Raw genomic sequence first — 18,136 nt, 5'->3', positions numbered from 1 at the left:
CTAAATTTCCACAGTAATTTATAAACAAAAAGCAGTATCAGTTCCCATATATGTAATTTTCAGTATTTCAGAACTGTCAGATACAAGCACAAGACTACATTTTGACACCAACACAACATGGGATAAAACTGGAATTATAGCCCCAGCTTTCAGAGGTGACTACATTAACACATGAAATGCACTTAGTGTCCCTTCTCAATACTTCAGACATTTGCAGTTCTTAAGAAAGATAGCATCAACACTGTCAGAGATGCCATTAAGTTTTTAAAACTTACATTTTCCAGTACATTCATCTGCAATATGGTGCAAATGAAACTGCTGTGTGCTATCTGACCATCTTATCAACTGCTTTTTGAAACTTTAAAGCACTTTAACAGAATCATTACAAGAGAAGCTTGGGTGATGTGCATCAGGCAACTTAATTGGAGGAATTCTTCGCACTGACTCTTCTTACACACCCTTATTCAATTTCTATAGACTGTTGAATGACCTTGTCATCTTTGCTGCCCTGAACTAAAGCTTAGCTACAGTCATGGCTGTAACACAATATAAATAGATCCCAGGGAAATTAAACAACTGAAGGCCAAGTCTCTGGGGGAATACTAAGTGTAGTAGGTAGCTGGCTAATTCTCCAGCAGAAGCTCCATTTCCAAAGGGGAGTGCCATGCAGGGTCACAAAATGTGCCTTTGTGTCATTCAGACTTTGACAAATTCTTGGAAACATTGTCCAAGCAAGGAACATCAGGAAATGCAGTTTGCTTTATTTCTCCTCTCTGTAACTGGGAAGAGGCAGAACATCGAAGAGCTTTCAGACAGGGAAGCTTTTCTGATTAAAACCAAACTTTTTGGAGTACATCACACACATGAGTCTGACAGAATCCAGTTATTTTTCCAAAATGACTAGATTGGGGCAGGGGAAAATGCCAATGGGTAATGTAAAAGCAGGGTAACAGGAGAAGCTTTCCCAGGGTTATCATGTACCTCATGTTAAACAGTTTAGATGATCCCATCAGCACAGGAGAAGCTTTCCCAGAGAGAAAGCTTGCAGTGTCTCCAAACCTTTCAGGAATCATCAACCAATTTATTAGTTTAATGGTTTATTTTATAAAGCACTCCATACACTCCATTTCATGGCCATCCAGCACCTGGCAGCTTCTGCAGCCCTGGGGAGCCAGCAATGCTCCCAGCTCAGGACACTCCACAGGCTGTCCCTGGGAGGGACCTTCTCCAGGGAAAGGCCAAGAAACCTCAGCTCCCATGCTCAAGGCATTTTTACCAAAGCTAACACACTAGTTTTTCCATCCCCTAAGGTGAGAGGTGTTACTCTGGTACCATCATGCAGCAAAACAAAAGAGCACCTACATGTGCACATGTCTGCCAGTACCTCCTGGCCTCAGGGTTTTGGGTGCATTTACTGGGACCCTGTGTCTGCCTTGTCACCCAAGTGCAACTTCCTGAAACCCTCATGGAACTGCCAGCACCGAGGTGGTACAGCCCCTGCACAGCAGCCTGGGAAGAATGGATTAGCAGAGTGAATTCTTGCTTTCCTCCCTCCCTCCAAGCATAGAAGGCTTGGAGGCTAAAGGCACACAAACATGTTGCAACACCCCCATCACCAGTGGCATTCATTTAATTAATTATCAGCATGGTAAGAACTGAACAATGAAGTTCAGAGATTAAGATTTCCAGACATCTTAAAAAACAGTTATGTCACAGCATCAGAATTGATCATGCTTTCTTGTGTTTGCTATCCAAGAAGTTGAATTTGATTTTACCAGATAAGCTTCAGATGGGTTCTTCTGAGTCATTGCCATCCTTGTTTAACAATTCCCTACCAATGATATGTCTGCAAATACAGGGAGCTCTGACAGGCAAACACTCCATTAGCCCAGCAGTGACACCAGTTTCATGGAGGCACAGATGCACCTGCACATGATTTAAATATTATTTGAGAAAAATAATCTGAACAGACTTAAAGAGGGAGCTGAGCTTCTCTGGACACTGTGTTTTAACTTCCAAGGTTTGCCAATCCCTCTCCTGTTGCACGGCAAGAAGGTTCCCCAGCAAACTCTTCCACCAGCAAAACTCACTTCAACTTCTGAACACACATCCTGAACCTGTACCAACAGACTTACCAAGTCTCACAATGAAAGACTTTCTGTGAGGGAAAAATTTCTAGACCAGGAGGAAGCAATGGAGGAATTAAAAACACAGGCAAAAATGCATGGTATGCACCCAAGGGTCTGCTCCTGTGGCAAATTCAAGTAATAATGGAATTTTACACTGGACTAGGAAATGGTCTGCTACTAAAAAATAAATGCAAAGACCTTTAACACAAACAAATGCCTATGTGAAACTGTGGTTATTTATTTTGAGAATAAATGATCAGATCATTTAATTCTATTTACGTGGTGATTATCATGCTAAATAATCCAGTTTAAAAACACACAGAAGTAACTGGGTAGACCTACACTGGAGAAAGAGAGGTCACTTCTCAGAAAACAAGGTAGGAACCAACAAGAGGCTAAAAATATGTAGCATAATATTCATATTGCTCCATTCCCTGTTTAATCATTGTAATCTATTTCACACTAGCATTGCTGATTCTGCTTTATCTATCATAATTATTCTTCCATCAAGAGTCCTGTAGACATTTGCAATCATTTACAATAGTTATATCAAACCTATCAACAACAAGAAATCAACAGTGTTTGTAATAACAATGCTAATGTTCTCTCTGATTAGAGACAATCAACTCTCGTTTTGTGATGCACTTTAATTGCCACAGGATAAGTGAAATGTCTTCTTTAAACACACATATCTTGCATAACTGCCATTTGTACCAACATCTGCAAAAGTTCCATTGACAGATGTATTGACATGCTCTAAATGTCACTAGAAGCCTGTCTGCAGTTCATTAACCATGCAAAAGAGCAGGGAATGGTAGGGCAGCCATAGATCATGACAAAGACATGAAGAGGGAGTCTATGGAAGCCATATCAACTCAGTGGCAACAGATATTGCATGAGAAACTGCTCCTTCTTTGCCACTGGGAAGCACCTAGGACTGTGAGCATATTCTTTCAAATTAGGAATAACCTTTCCCTTTGACCATACTATCCAACATATATTACACCAAAAGCCTTAACACACACCTTTCCCCTTCAAGTTTCACACTTGCAGTATTCTAATTCCTGTAGCTCATAATGAAGACATTTTTTCTAAAGACTCTGTCAATAAATCAGTAGTTTAGTGTCCTCAGGAGAGGCAAATGGATGACAGAACATCAGTCCTCAAAGCTTCTATCCAGTTCATGAAAAATCAGTTTACCATAGTCACAAAACCCAGTCTGGTGGCTTGCCTTGTTTCACCTCCAATTGTAGCAGATAGGACCACTTCCTAATAACTAATATTTTTAATTTTTAAATGCATAAATAAATAAATGTACCGGTCCAAATTAATTCAATTATTCACAAGAAATAAAAATATGAACAAATCACCTTCTTAAAGTGTGGATGTGGCTACAGTCTTTGTGGATTCATATATTGCATAAAATTCTACCTGCTATCATCTCCACGTGTGCAGCTGACAGAGGCAGAAGATTGGCTTTGTACTGTTTTCTAAGAAGTAATTTGGCATGCACAAATATTTCAGGCAGGCAGTTTGGCAAAGGGCAAACATAGTAGTCAGACAGGCATTATCACTATGAGAAGTCTCTGTGACTTTCCCAAGCTGCAGGGTAAGTAATCATCTTAGCAGTGGAAAATCATGACCTAATCAATTTTCCTGAGCTGAGTCTTTTGCAGTTGTAGTGATGAATGCCTTTTACTGTAAATGCTATAAAGCAAAAAAACCCAAAAAATAAAACAAAACAAAAATAACCCCAAAACAAAACGGCAAAGAAACTTAGGAAAACTAATATTTGATATATATTTTAAATAACTCAATACATCCCATTAAAAAAAACAGAACAACTACACTTCAGTGAAACTAGCCCATAGCAGCACAAATTATGTAGATGTGAAAAATATAAATTACAGCAATCAGAGTATATGGAATGTATCATGTTTTGGTCACCATACTTAGATACTGAGAATTATGATAAAGAATAAACACTCATCATATCACATACATCATGACTGAATGGTTAACTCAAGCACATGAATTCTTCCTTCTTGCAATTCAATCAACTGTGACCACGTGAAAGCTGTAATTTCCAAACTCACTTTTCTTTCATTTTCTCATCTGTCTACATACTCACTGGAAAGAAAATCCAACAAAACCACACAGATAATATACATTTTAATGTAACTCTGTAAAATAGTATTTTCATCTGAAGAGTATTAGTGTACTGAGAAAATCCATATCATGTAGATCACATTATTAATAAGTTTGCATATGTTTGAAATTACAGCTTTTTATTGCTTAGTAAGATTTATGCATTTCTGTCCTAGGACACCACATCCTTTCTGTGCTCTCAAAAGTGCTCTTTTGTCTCACAGCTCTGTTAAACAGTCGGCCACTGCCAGATGCTCTGGCTAGAAATGGTCACAGATGGTCAGTTGTCCAGTTAACAGACCAGAATACTCTTCTCAAATCTCCCCTAAAATTGTATCTCAGATGAGAATATTTGAGCATGGTCAGGAAGACATTTGACCTAGATAAGACTACAGGTCAATTTTGGTAACTTAGTCAATATTAATTCTCCACAACACCACCAAGTAAAACATCTCAATACATTTCAAACAGCAAGTGTCAAGTCCTATATTACTTTAGCTGATTATGTGATAGATTGCATTTTTTGATGGAAGAAACTCTCAGTTCTGCATGTAAACAAAGCACCTTCTACCTGGGGATGATCCCAACACATCTCTAATAACACAGACTGCAAGAGCTAGAGGAGGAAACAGAGTCAGGTGGTCAGTGGAAAGACTTCCGTGGTACTCAGCAAGTTCTGTGCTCTAATCTTTGTGCTCAGCCCTGCAAATATTTACCAGTACTCCTTAAAAATATTAACAGGAATATAACATGCACAAGAGCTACTTACTTCTATGTTGAACAAGCAGTGCTTGTCATGCAGTTTACCTGTGGCAAAAGCTACAAGTAAAACAGAAATAGGCTAAAAATAGCAGAGAAAAATCTTTGGGTTTTTGTATTAATCTTTCACTGTTCTTAGATCAGACATAAACCCCAAAACCATGAAAAACCTGCATATTAAACTGAATATTAAAAAGACATGTCATTTACTAGCATCTGTATCTTGTGATAAGTAGTTGGGCGTCCTTCCAACTTACACAAGATTTATGAGATCTGGTTATCTAAGTGTTGTGTAATGCACATTTTGGGAGAGGATTATTCCCTCAGCAGCCCAGATCAAGATTGCAAAGCTTATTGCTGGGAAAATAGGTAGCCAAACCCAACTCTGGTGCCTTACAGGCCTAGTGATTTAAGCTCTCTAAGGTGTCCCTGTCTTCCAGAAGAGTGGGGAAGTGTTTTGTACACTCACCCAAACCACTGACAGTATATTCCAGGTCACTGGCATCCAACAGAATTGGTCCATTCTCCTGCTGTCCCTCTTCCTTGTAGTACAGTTTGTAGCCCTGGACAGCTGCAGTGTCCTCAGAGTCCTGCTGCCACTGCACTGTAATTGTTGTGCAGTTCATGGGCTCCAAACGCAGCTCGGGAGACTTTGGTGCTGGGGTTAGAGAAAGAGAGATGTAAAATAGTCTTCAGCTATTTTTCATTCAAAAAATCTGGATGTCCATCAGCCCAAACTTCACTCCAGACTTTGATTCTAACTCATCTGTGTATTCATGTAATTATTTCTTTCTTATGATGTCTGATTCCCTATAACCTAAATCTAACAACTTAATTTAGAATACAACAGACTAGAAACAGCTTTTAATTATGCATCTTAATAAATAAATAAATAAATGTTTATGAGGTAGTCCTTTTTAAGCAAAAATGAAAACATTACAAAGATAATTACAAAGTTACTTCCTGTTTTAAAGTGAGCCAGAGCAAATGTGAATAACAATAGCATTACACTTCATCAAGTGTTAATAATTCACTGTAGTCAAAACTCAATTAAATCCAAAGCAGAAGGATGTGGACTACAGCTAAGGAATAAAGTAAAAAAATTCAATTTGCATAGTTTTCAAGTTATTTGTGCAAAGCTGAATGTTCTTCTGCATGACATTACTAAATAATAATAAAACCCAAAGCTCAATTATAACAAATTAGATTTTACATATCAAGTCAATTTGCCTATTCAAAAGATACATGCATTTTTTTATAATACATGCATGCATCAACTCAGGTCCTTTATTACATTACAGTGCTAATGGGTAGTGTTCCAGTTTGCAGAAATGTATTTTACACTGAACAAAATGATACAGGAAACTCTAGTTCACATTTGAGAGCTGCTCAGATGTTTTAGCTTCTAGATCCATTTTCTTCTGTTCTATATAATTTTGAATTAAAAAGTAAACTTAAAAATCCAACCAGCCCCAAAGCCATTGTTGTTCAGTGCACAGTATGTTCAGAATTACCTTTCACACTTGTCGCTTTGGGAGTTCGGTGTGAGGTCCACAAAGACGCCTCTCCCCAGCCAATCCTTGTTGCAGCAGTGATACGAACCAAGTAGACACTGTCAGGCCTCAGCCCCTCCAGGAGATACTCATCTGAAGAGCCTGGAAGCTCCAGCACCTGGATTTTGGTCTCTGTGCTGAGGCGGAATGACAGACGGTACAGGACGACCTGGCCTCTCCTGTATTTTGCAGGAATTGGCAGCCAAGATATGAGAATATCTGTCGGACTCCTGCTCGTCAAACTGATTTCAGGAGCTCTCAAGGGAACTAAAAAGGCCAAGACAAAGCTTTTGAGCTCAGAGAAAAGACAGAAAAATCTTGTCTGATACCTCAGCCCACAATGAGATGCCAGTAACAAAGACTAAATAATCCAGCAAGTTGTGTGGATTCTTGTTTAAGGATAATTTGACACTTCCCACACTTCACACCTGCTGCGTGCAGCACAGCTTAAGCAAACTTTTTCCTGTAAGACCCTCAACATTTTCTTCTCTCACTGCTGCCAGCAGTAATCAAAGGCAATCAGCACCTGGCTGGTCTGACACACTGCCTGCCAAGATGCAGCAGCTCCAACCAAGAGCACAAACAACAATCTGCACAGTTGAACACTTGGTGCATGTTTTCTTCCACTTACCATATAATGAGGGTTCTGACAAAGAGACAGGCAGACAACTAGAAATGGCAATGTTTCATGCTGCCAAAGCTTAACCCTGTCAGAATTTATTAATCAGATCTAATGATCTACACTAAACAGTTTGTTGTTGCCATGATGTTCAGATTAATTAAATCATTGCACAGAAATAAACCAGCAGGGTCTTTTACAAAATTCTGATTCTACTGAAAAAAGGCACATAGACACAAAAAAGACAAAAACAAAACAATAGCTTATTTTTTTTTCCATACAGCAAATTAGCATTTCAAATTTTTCTATAAAATTTGAAAAGGTGTGGTAGGTGTGCAATTGGATTCACATGTCAGATGCCCAAAGGAGCCTCATAGAGAATAAATCCTAGGCCATTCTCAAATTCTCATCATGAAAGGAGTTCTTAAAGATCTAGAATAGTTGTTAATAAGATTTAATGAAATGTCTCTCAACATAGAAAGAGACTGTAATACACACTGTTGCTCTGTCAGAATGTTATTTTATTCACGTGCCTTTCACGAGCTGCTGGCTTGTACTGTGATATCCAGAAGTCTCACTGGTATCAACAGAAATTCAAGACCCTCAAGAACTGTTACCACTGGATTGCAGAGTTTGACTCAGTGCAGATAAGAACATTCACCAATATAATTTCTTACCATCTTCCAGGGTGTGCTGAGTCACATGATCTGACATCTGACTGGCTCCCAAAGGCATGTAAGCTACAATATAGAAGGTGTAGTTGCTGGCTGGCTCCAAGTCATCAATAATGTAATGGGTTGTATCATTTCCAATGACCACTTGGTACTCTTCATTATTTAAACCTGATATAAAACAAGGGTTTGACAAACAAAAATTCCTGAAAATCCTTGAACATCACAGAACCTTGGCTTTAAGATCTTACAATGTTAATTTCACGTTCTTCCCCAGCCTACTTCTATTTTTTTAACCCTATTAAGCAAAAGCTCTTTCATGCACAGGAGTAACTGTGTCTTGCTGTAGTATAGGTTGTGTGGTGTTTCAGGATTTTCCTCAATAAGGGATGCTGAATGCAGCTCCAAACCCTATTTAGCATTAGTCACAACAAACTGTGCCCAATGTACAGTAACACAACAGACAAGCTCTAATAGCCTTATCATTCATACCCAGCTTCTAAATCTATTTGTTTAGAGTCAGGGGTTTTTTTTCCAAAACCTATTTACAGAGCTTTTCTATAGCAGACTGTGAGGAATGTGAGGGCTACACTCCATCAAAAACAAAACAAACACCCCTTCCCCCCAAAAGAAACAAACAAAAAGAATGTATTCAGCAAAAGGATCTCATTTTAGCCCTACAACTTCTATTACATTTGATTGACATATTTTTTATTTTAATTTGGAGAAAGGCCAATAAAGAACAGACCAGAATAATCTTCAATAATGTTTGGCTCCTTAGCAAGTTGTAAAAAAAAAAAAAAAAAAAAAAGAAAAAAATTGTCAGCAATTCACAGTAAAATATGCATAGCAATGCATGCAGCAGTCCTTGTCTTTGTTGGCCTTTATTCCTATAGAGGAAGGCTATAAAGTGGACCAAGTGTGGTGAAAGCTGCTGTGTTAATGAACAATTCACACCAAGTGCATGTCAACTTAATCAAAACTCTGTAAGAGCCAGCTCCTCCTCTTCACAACTGAATTTATAAACAAAACCAAAGGCAAATTCCACCATTAAGTTTTCCCACATTTATGAATTAACTTGATAGCATTTTAATTAGACAAGATTACGAGCATCTCACAACAGACTAGTTAATGGCTTGTTAATTAGGAATTGCAAGGCACGATTTCTGACCTGCTAAACAAGATCCTTGAGCTCAAATTAAAAAGACTTGTTCTCTCATTGAATGGATTGCTAGGCCTCATGCAGGGGCCCTAATGAAACAGCCATAATAGAGAACAAGGCTTGCCTTCCACCACAATCAGTGTTCTCTTTGTGCCTTTTCTAAATCACTAACAAGGAATTAACACACTCCAACATGCATGCTCATCAGACCTTTTTATTCTTGCTACTATGACCCCAATTTGAATGTAAAATATTCTGCTAAAAGAAACAAAAAACAAACACACAAAACCCACACCTGTTAGTTTTTTCAACTAGGTTGATTAAAACACTAACTTTTTTCTTATATAGGGAAGAGAACCTGGACTTGTTTTTACAGTGAAACATTGGAATATGTGAGTTGTGAAATGTAACAATAAGCAATGGTATCTTTTGTATTCAAAGCACCTACTACATTGTAATGGCTACAAAAAAAACCTCTTTAAAACTGCATACAATTCATGCATTATCCAGCAGTTTTGCTTTCTGCTTAAAGTTTATGGAATCACAAACATCTGTACAACTTAGGAGACCTGGTGTCTCTGTTGAGACAATGCCAACAGCCTATGTTAGAACCTCTATGCTCTGGTACAGTGTGAATATCATCAAAAGATTTTCCTTAATATTTAATCTGCATTTCTTTAAACGTAGTTGTTTCTAAATTTACACTAGAGAGATTGTTAATGTGATAATTTTTCACAAAGGCATTTTCTAGACTTTCAATAATGCGTCTGATATGAGAGCAACATCCTAAGATTTACAGGCTATCACTCTATCACTTAGAATGATACTATTTTTACAGAAGAGCACTCCACTAGCCATTGAAGCTCAACATTTTTCTATAAAATAAAACAAAAATGAGGTTCAAGTTCTGATGCAGATTTCTGATACTATGCAATCGTGTTACAATATTAAAAATGCATGCAGATCACCTACATTTTGAATCCCATCACTGTAATTACTCCTCTTAACACAGCCCTCTCCACTCTCCTTGTGTGGATTTTTTTCACTAATGTGAAAGGATGCACAACAAAATTACATTAAATAAAATAAATACCACAAGACAGTCAGGAAAGATGAAAAAAATGGGAAGTTGAGAAAATACGTTCAAATAAATCAGAGGATTCTGTTTGGCTGCTGGCTTTTGTTTGAAGTTTGTTTGGTTTTTTAAATCAAGACAAGCTATAATCTCGTTTCGCAAAACATAACCTCTGGATAAGCAAGCAAATAAGGAAGGGACTACAAAAGGGTTTTGCAAAAAACATATTCCAGAAGTTACCTCCTTTCACTACTGTGCAATATTATTTCCTGCACGAACTTCCCTAAGGACAGTTTACCAGATTTCTTTGAAGTTACCTGGTCTCTGCTCTTTACAATTACCCAGATTACTTATCCAGTGTGACTTTATTCATATTAGCTATAAGAGGGGATTGTGAGCACAATACCTCAGTGACTGAAAGAGTAGGGGGTAATTTCCCACACCTCTCATTCTCATTATCTTTTAAAACTCTTTCCTTCCTTCCTTCCGTCAAAATTCTCCTGTGTCCTGAAATATCCCACTTGCAAAAGCAAATGTGGCTATTCCTGCATCAGTATTAGAGTAATTAAGCTGTCCTTCCTGTCCTCTGCTTAGCAGATGGCAGGCTAGTATTCCACACAGAGCTGAGCATCTGCAGTCCTGTCCTTGAATAAACCACTTGCTGAATAGAAGTGGAAACAGAAATCACTCCAAGAAAACAGGGCTGCAATGCAGATTACTTGAAGCCATGCTCCTAACAATTTTTCAAGTCATTAAGCCATCACCTCCTGCTTTTGAGAAATGGCTGTTTCCTACCACCTCAAACTACTTTAACTCAAAGCAATTACACAATACTAAGGGGTTTTAAAATGTCTAGTTACTCATTTTTATTCCAACTATCCATTCCATTCTATACAGGAACTTGTATATCATTTCAGAGACTGGGATAAGCCACTCATGGCCATTCAGCATTTGAATAGACTTTTCTCATTACAGGAGACCAAGGGCTGAAAGAACAGTAGATTTTACCATTTGGCCAATATTCCTTTTAAGAGAAGGTAGTGAAGACAAAGTATCAACTATTCTACTCCAAAATATATGAAAGCCAGTAAAGTCACAAGAATTTGGGGATCTAGACAAAAGAGCAGTCTGTGCTGAGAAGTTCAACTCTGTAAGCCTCCAGGACGCTGCTCTATGTTTCAAAGTCCTATCCCAACTTCAGAATCTGCTCACTGGAGACATCAGACACAGGTAAGCTGGAAGAACACTTACACACTTACTCACCACAAATGAGATGGTGTGGGAAAATGAGTTTTCCCCCAAGCTTGCCTGTTGATTACAGTGTGCATTTATATATTGGAATGCTCTGATGCAGCCCTGAACATGAACCATTCAAATCTGACAGTCTTTGTAAGGACATTCGAGTTCTTGTCCCATTCAAATCATTAGATGGCATTTAAATCAAACTGCTTACCTTCTGCTTTCATGTAATGCACAGAGTATGCAATCACTTTGTCTGAATTATACAGTGGCCTCTCCCAGGCCAGCAGGATTGCTGAGCTCGACATGGTTTCAGCGTGGACGTTGTAAGGTGCACTGGGCCTGTCTTCTGACATAACCACAGTGAGTCTGGCCCTGGAGAGAATGGAGCCCTGGCTGTTCTCTGCCATGCACTGATAAATGGCATCGTCTTCAGGAATGATCTGGTTAATCACCAATTTACTGGATCCAAAAGGAAGAAAAAGATGGAAAAGAAGATCACATCTTGGATAAACTTAGCTCCACATAATAAAACACCAGTTGTGTTTGCCTCTGCTTCCTAAGTTTAGTATAATTGACTTGCATGCCACAAATTCTTCTATTAAGAATGGATGCTCAGCAGTGAAATTTATCACCCTGAAGCGTTCTGCATAACCTGCCATGTTTCTGTTTGTGTCTACAAAGCCAGGAACAGTGAAAACAAAACTGCACATCTATTATCTCCCTGCAAAAAAGCAGACCCTTAAGCTTTTAATTCCTTAATCACCTCTTTAATATAAACTGCTCACTCTACAGAAGTAGTAGCAAGATTCTGCTACTCTGTAAATCTAAAGTAACTCTGCTGTGAAACTCTTCATTTCAGTCCTGCCCACCCCTCCCTGCCAGGTAAGGCACTTCCCATATAAGCCTTACTGATTTTAGGTACTGATTAATGTGCACCCATCACTACATTTAATGTCCCATTTCGGGTTGTCTTGACTGTCTGTAGCTAGCTACTGTAATGTCATCTTCTGGTAGCACACCACTAGCACAGCTCTCCTACAGCAACTGCCATCTTACCTGTTGTACATTTTTATTCTCCCATTGGAGTGTATTCTCCTTCCATTTTTTAACCATGAAATTTTGGGAGCAGGATTTCCTTCTGCTTGACAAGCAAAACGAGCAGTACCAGCTCTAGGCCTTGTTAAACTTTCTGGCCATTCCACAAATGAAGGTGGAGCTACAGGTAAGTTACAAGAGGAAAAAAATAGTTTTCAAATCAAGCCCCTACAAATGCAAGGACAGTCATAACAATCATAATTAGTTTTCCAAATAAACCACAAGCCACTCAAACACATATACACAATCAGAAAGCACATTCCTTGTAAACAAAGCACATTTGTTTAAAGATACACCAGCTGCACAGATAGTATTTTTTCATCCATTTATGAATATAAACAAATCAAACTCCAGACTGTGACATACTGTTCTCTCATAGATACACGTTACATATTTCCACTTGGTTACAGGGTCCTCTTCTGTGTTGAGAGCCTGCTCCCAGAGCAAACATTGCACCTGGGTATCTCCAAGTGCTAGCCCACAACTCAGATCTCGAGTATCTGACACTTCTCATCTAAGTCAACAGCCAGAAGAAGACAGTCACAGTTCTGTGATCTGCTCAATCTCTGCATTCTCCCTACAGCCCTCGGCACACCATGTTTGAGACAAAATGTTAGCCCAGCACACAGCAGAGCCCAAAAGAACAGCCAGAAGGTGTTCAAACACACTGAAAAGGGAAGTGGGCTCACCCAGCACAGAGAGAGTTGCCATTGCCACTGTGAAGTTGCGAGTGCCAGGAATAGTGGCCCGGCAGACATAGACACCTGCATGCTGCACCCTCACGTCAGAGATCATCAGGTTCCCGTTCCCAAGGACTCGCGTGTTGAAGACATCAATGGACTTATGGTCTGTTTGAGAGAACACCAGAAGTGGTTACAAGGCTGTTCATCTAAATAACTTACCTAAACTGGGTTGGCTATGCAGGAATGGCTTAAATTAGAGTATAAATGTCAAAAAATGCAAAGGAAATCACAGTTGAGCTTTCAGAGGTTTCCATTTTGTATTTACTTTGCTCTTCACTAGCTACCTGACCATTCAGATGGCTGGGCCTCACCAATTCCTAAGTGGTTTATACCTGGAATTCACCACCTCAGCTAGAAGTAAACCTCCCATCTGCCTAGCACTATGATTCAGTTCACCACTACCAACATCCATCCACAGCACCTTTACAGTGATCAACCATCTCCTGAATTATGCTGCAGATAAAACTACCATATTTGATTACCATGTATTTTCTATTTTCACAGCAAATCCTCTGTGACTATTTTGTGAACTTTTTTCCTACTTGTTTGTCTATAAGATCCACTGAATCAACCAGGAAATACATGTTTATTTCTTACACTTCTAGAAATAGAAATGGAGGAAAATTTTTCATGGTTTGCTTCTCCATGGAAGAGGAATGTTTGGAAGTTTGCTTCAACATTTAGGTACATATAGGAATGAAAACAGAAAGTAGTTTTCATGGAAAAAAAAAAAAGTGATGCACTGCTCAATGTTACTCTTACTGCATTCCCTCTACTCCCCCTCTAGGCTGACTGTCCTGGGTTAGTCTATATTTATTCATAGTTCAAATGGACCATTAGCACAAGGTGCAAATCACATTCTCACAGGGCTTCTAAGAAGAAGAGTGGAAGGAATTCTTCCAGGTCTGTTTCATGGATGCAGCCATCCCAACCTGCCCCCACTATGGATTCTATTCCAGTCACGGATCCCTGGAAGTCATCACCCCACCCTGCCTGTCCCTGTGCCCAGGGCAGTGCTGGATTGACAGCAGAATCCAAAGCTTCAGAAAACCTCGGGGCTTCTTGACAGCAGTACTGAACCACAGAACTGAAAGCATTTCACTCATCCTACCTGAACCTACTAATCGTTACCCACTACACAAAGCCTCAGAACAGAAACCTAATTGCTCAAATCCTTTCTTTCCAGTTTCACTTCCTCTCCACAGGCTGAAGGTCACATGGGGTAATTTCAAGACCTACCTAACCGGCTCCATGAGATGATTGGCTTTGGATTCCCTGTGGCTACACACTCCAGTATGACAGTTTGATGAAGAGATGCTGTAATGTTTTGAGGACCAGCTATTATAGATGGCTTGTGAAAAGGCTTCAAGTCTGAGGCTTTGCAGAGATAAAAAAAAAATGATAAAAAGTGAGCACAGTTGGACAAAAACTCAATTAAATAAGAAAGAAAGCATTTTTTTTTTTTAGGGACACTAGAAGTCACACTTACACCAAAGCCTTATTTAAGAAATTGGGGAAACTTATATTGAACAATATTTTAGGACAAGATAAAAGCAAGCATAATTATTTGGACAACTGGTTTTCCTACAGCTTTTCAAGGTTCTTTAGAGTTTTTGCTATACTGTAAGAAAGAATATGGTGGCACTGAAAAAATCTCACTGGTAAATACCTGGAATAACACTCAGCACTGCCTCGGTGCTTTTACGTCTATTGGCTGCAGTTGTGGCGACACACCGGTAACTCCCAGCATCCTTCTGCTCAACACCATAGATCTGAAGCACTCCTGTAGGCAGAGCAGTTATCCTGCCACAGACACCAAAAATAAGAAATGTAGATAAACATTCAGCCAGTGAACACCACGGTGGAATTAACTCCTTGATTTACAAACAGCCATTGCCACACTGACCTGGGAACAGCAGGCTGGAGACTCTAAACATTCCCAATACATGACTCACCTTCCTGCCTTTCTGAACTACAGGGGAAATTCCCCCCAGCACCACGAAGAGCAGAGGAATTTACTTTCAACAAGCAGATCTTTCTCACCCTCAAAACCAACCATCCCAGCCTTCTTTAGCTTGCTACTACATTCATACTGTTCAGGTTGGCTGATATTTTACAGCAGTTTCTGATACATGGACATAACTGGTGTACAGTTCCCAGAAACCCACCTATGGTTTCAATTTCTAATTTCACTTTTTCCCTTCCTTTGCATGTGGGGTATCTTAGACACTTTCAACTAGAGTTATAGGTCAAAAAGCACAAGAGTCAGTTCAAAGAACACAAACTGGACATGGAAAAGAATCTAACAGTGAGCAGACTGTATTCTTCAAGTTAATCAGTTCATGAGAAGACCCCTTGCATAGAATTTCCCTGGTATCAAGTATTTTAACTCAATTTTCTGTATACATAATTCCTTATTGTCCCTCTAAAGAAAAACAAGTTCAGCATCAATTCCTCAGTGAAGGCAATCCTGTTCAAACCACTCCCAGAGCCGAAGTTCACCCATTCCATTCCCCACTGCAATACCAGTTCCTGAGGATGACTTGCATACAAAATCCACCAATAAGAATTCAAAGATCAGTGATTACTGTGTAGACAATAGTGGGTGACACTGATCTGCACTCATAACACTTACTTAAAATTCATTATCAACATACCTATGACCAGCTATTTCAATAGTTGACATGGAACCTTTTTAATGTAATGGCATTGCAAAGATTCAGATTTTCTTCTTGTAGCAGGATCAAAATGACAGAAAAGCAAAGAATAAAATACATTCTAAAATGTGTAACCCTACATACCTGTCCATGACTAAGGGTAAAGTTGTTCTATTCACTTCCCATGTCACAGTGGCAGGAGGATTTGCTGTTATTTTACAGGCAAATCGAGCTACTCCACCTTCTTGGACTTCAGTTGAAAGTGGCTGGACTTCAAATGCAGAAATGGCTAAAAAAAAAAAGACCATAAATTTTAAGGGACTAAAGTGAGAAAAAATTCCTGGTTAAATCAAACTCCAGTTCATAGATCAACTTGTAAAAACACCCAGAAATACTTCACATAATTCTTTTATTTCTGTATGCAAAGAAAGATGGATCTAACTGCCTTGTCAACTTAGCTCAATAACATGTTTTCACTGGTTGAAGGTTTACTTAAAATAACTTTGCTTTAACCTAATTCAGTAAAAAAATATTTCAACAAAAATAAATATGACACGCTCAAATAGAATTAAGCACACAAATTGACTGGCATGCAGCTGGAAACCATATCAATTATTAGACTAACAAAGTTCAAGTCAATTCAACTAGTTCGGGACAGCCTTAAAAAATTTGACTGCAATAGGAAATTTCCAAAACACCTTTTGGTTCCTGACTCACTTTAACAAAGGCAGCATTTGCAGAGTTATACAGGTTGATGTGTGGTAAGAAAAAGAAATTAAAAAAAAATCTCAAAATGAGTTTAAGCCAGTGAGAACACTTCTATCCCAACAGTCTGAGCAGTCTCCAAGCTGACATCCAATGCACAGAGCATCAATGTCATTTTGAGCATCTACAACTTCAGGAGTTCACAATATTGAGCCAACTGGAGCAGCAGATCAATAGATACTCTGCAGCTAATAGCTAAGAAATTGATCAGTTCTTGGATTTCCTTGCTCAAAAATAAGGGAAAGTAATACAAAACCTGCTAATTAATTGCTTATTTACTTCTACTTACAACTAACAGAACAATTCAGAAGCAACTCCTTTTGGATAACACAACACAAATAGTTTCACACACATTTCCACCTCCTGTAGCTGCAGAGGGACCAATCTCTATAAACTTAATGGTACTTCTTTTGTTTTTTAAAAAGTCAGATTCCAATTAAATTTCTACTCCTGTATACGTGATACAGAAACATGGTTGCAATAGATAAAACACCAAGTTCTCCCCCTCCCTGTCATTTTAATGGTACAGAACAGCACTGAGAGATTAATATTGGGGTGTGAAGGAAATGTCAACTCACCTGATTGCTTTCCCCCATGCACAAATTAACTCCTAGCACAGACTTAACTACACAACTGAAAGATTCCTGTTACTCACATGCCTATTTCACTTTCCAGGTGTGACTTTTTTTTACTCTGCATTCCTGTAGCTGCATCAGCACTTCAGGAATGAGTGTTCCTAATCACACCAGCAGTCAAAGTGTGGCAGCTTTGTGAACAGACCTCCCAAAGACTGTGACAAGACCACAGAAACACCTCCTACAGCAAAACCACCTGAAGCTGTTGGAGCCGTGTGATGCAAACACCACGGCCACTGTAACCAGGTCTGCAGCTCCAGTGGGGCTCAGACACCTGGACAAGGGGAGCAGAGATGCCCCTGGCACCCACTGTTACAGCCAAACCTCTTGGCAGCAGGTCTGCATGGCCCCAGACACTCTGAGGCTGCTCCCACCTTCACTGCAGCCAGAACTATCCTCTCTCACCAGCAGAACTAGGTTCCACTTTTTGCTCTTTCTTTCACTTTTTAGCAGTAGCAGGTTCAAGAACACATAAAAACTCCCACAACATGCATAAAGCTGTTACAACAAAAGTCTTACATTTAAAACCTGTTGGGGGAGACACAAAAGCAGTTCTTGCCTTAAACCAATTTTGATAGCAAAGGAATCATCAGAAGCAAAAAAAGAGATTTAGTTTTTTGCTATTTACAAAAGCTCAGCTTCACAAAACAGACTCAGTACAAGGTAAATAACCTCCACATAGAGCAGGTTATTCCCAAATCTCTAAACTTTCTGGATTTGCTTTGTGCTGGATTTGATGCCATCCAGCTCTCCTGTAGTCTGCCACCACAAAATAGAGAGGTGGGGGAAAAAAAGAAGAAACAGGAGCGAAAGGAATCCAAGTTTGTCTTGATTCCTTCCCTTCTTCTTAGTTCTAATTTCTCCCTACACAAACATGTGTTCA

The 18,136-nt window shown here is 39.1% G+C and overlaps 1 protein-coding gene across 1 annotated transcript in view; it reads right to left on the bottom strand.

Moving 5' to 3' along the window:
• Nucleotides 1-18,136, bottom strand: part of PRTG (protogenin) — an 80,250-nt gene that overhangs the window by 35,537 nt on the left and 26,577 nt on the right. Inside the window, exons 3-11 of the mRNA XM_033517045.1 lie at nucleotides 15,998-16,142; nucleotides 14,866-14,999; nucleotides 14,436-14,573; nucleotides 13,143-13,301; nucleotides 12,415-12,574; nucleotides 11,570-11,817; nucleotides 7,886-8,050; nucleotides 6,551-6,856; nucleotides 5,506-5,694 (exon numbers count right to left, since the gene is read on the bottom strand). Of these exons, the coding sequence (XP_033372936.1) occupies nucleotides 5,506-5,694; nucleotides 6,551-6,856; nucleotides 7,886-8,050; nucleotides 11,570-11,817; nucleotides 12,415-12,574; nucleotides 13,143-13,301; nucleotides 14,436-14,573; nucleotides 14,866-14,999; nucleotides 15,998-16,142 (1,644 nt within the window). The remainder of the gene's footprint in view (nucleotides 1-5,505; nucleotides 5,695-6,550; nucleotides 6,857-7,885; nucleotides 8,051-11,569; nucleotides 11,818-12,414; nucleotides 12,575-13,142; nucleotides 13,302-14,435; nucleotides 14,574-14,865; nucleotides 15,000-15,997; nucleotides 16,143-18,136) is intronic.

This window comes from Parus major, chromosome 10 (genome assembly GCF_001522545.3).
Source record: "Parus major isolate Abel chromosome 10, Parus_major1.1, whole genome shotgun sequence".
Classification (NCBI taxonomy): domain Eukaryota; kingdom Metazoa; phylum Chordata; class Aves; order Passeriformes; family Paridae; genus Parus; species Parus major.
Note: the sequence above shows the minus strand (reverse complement) of the source record. Positions and strands in the feature narration are given on the sequence as shown.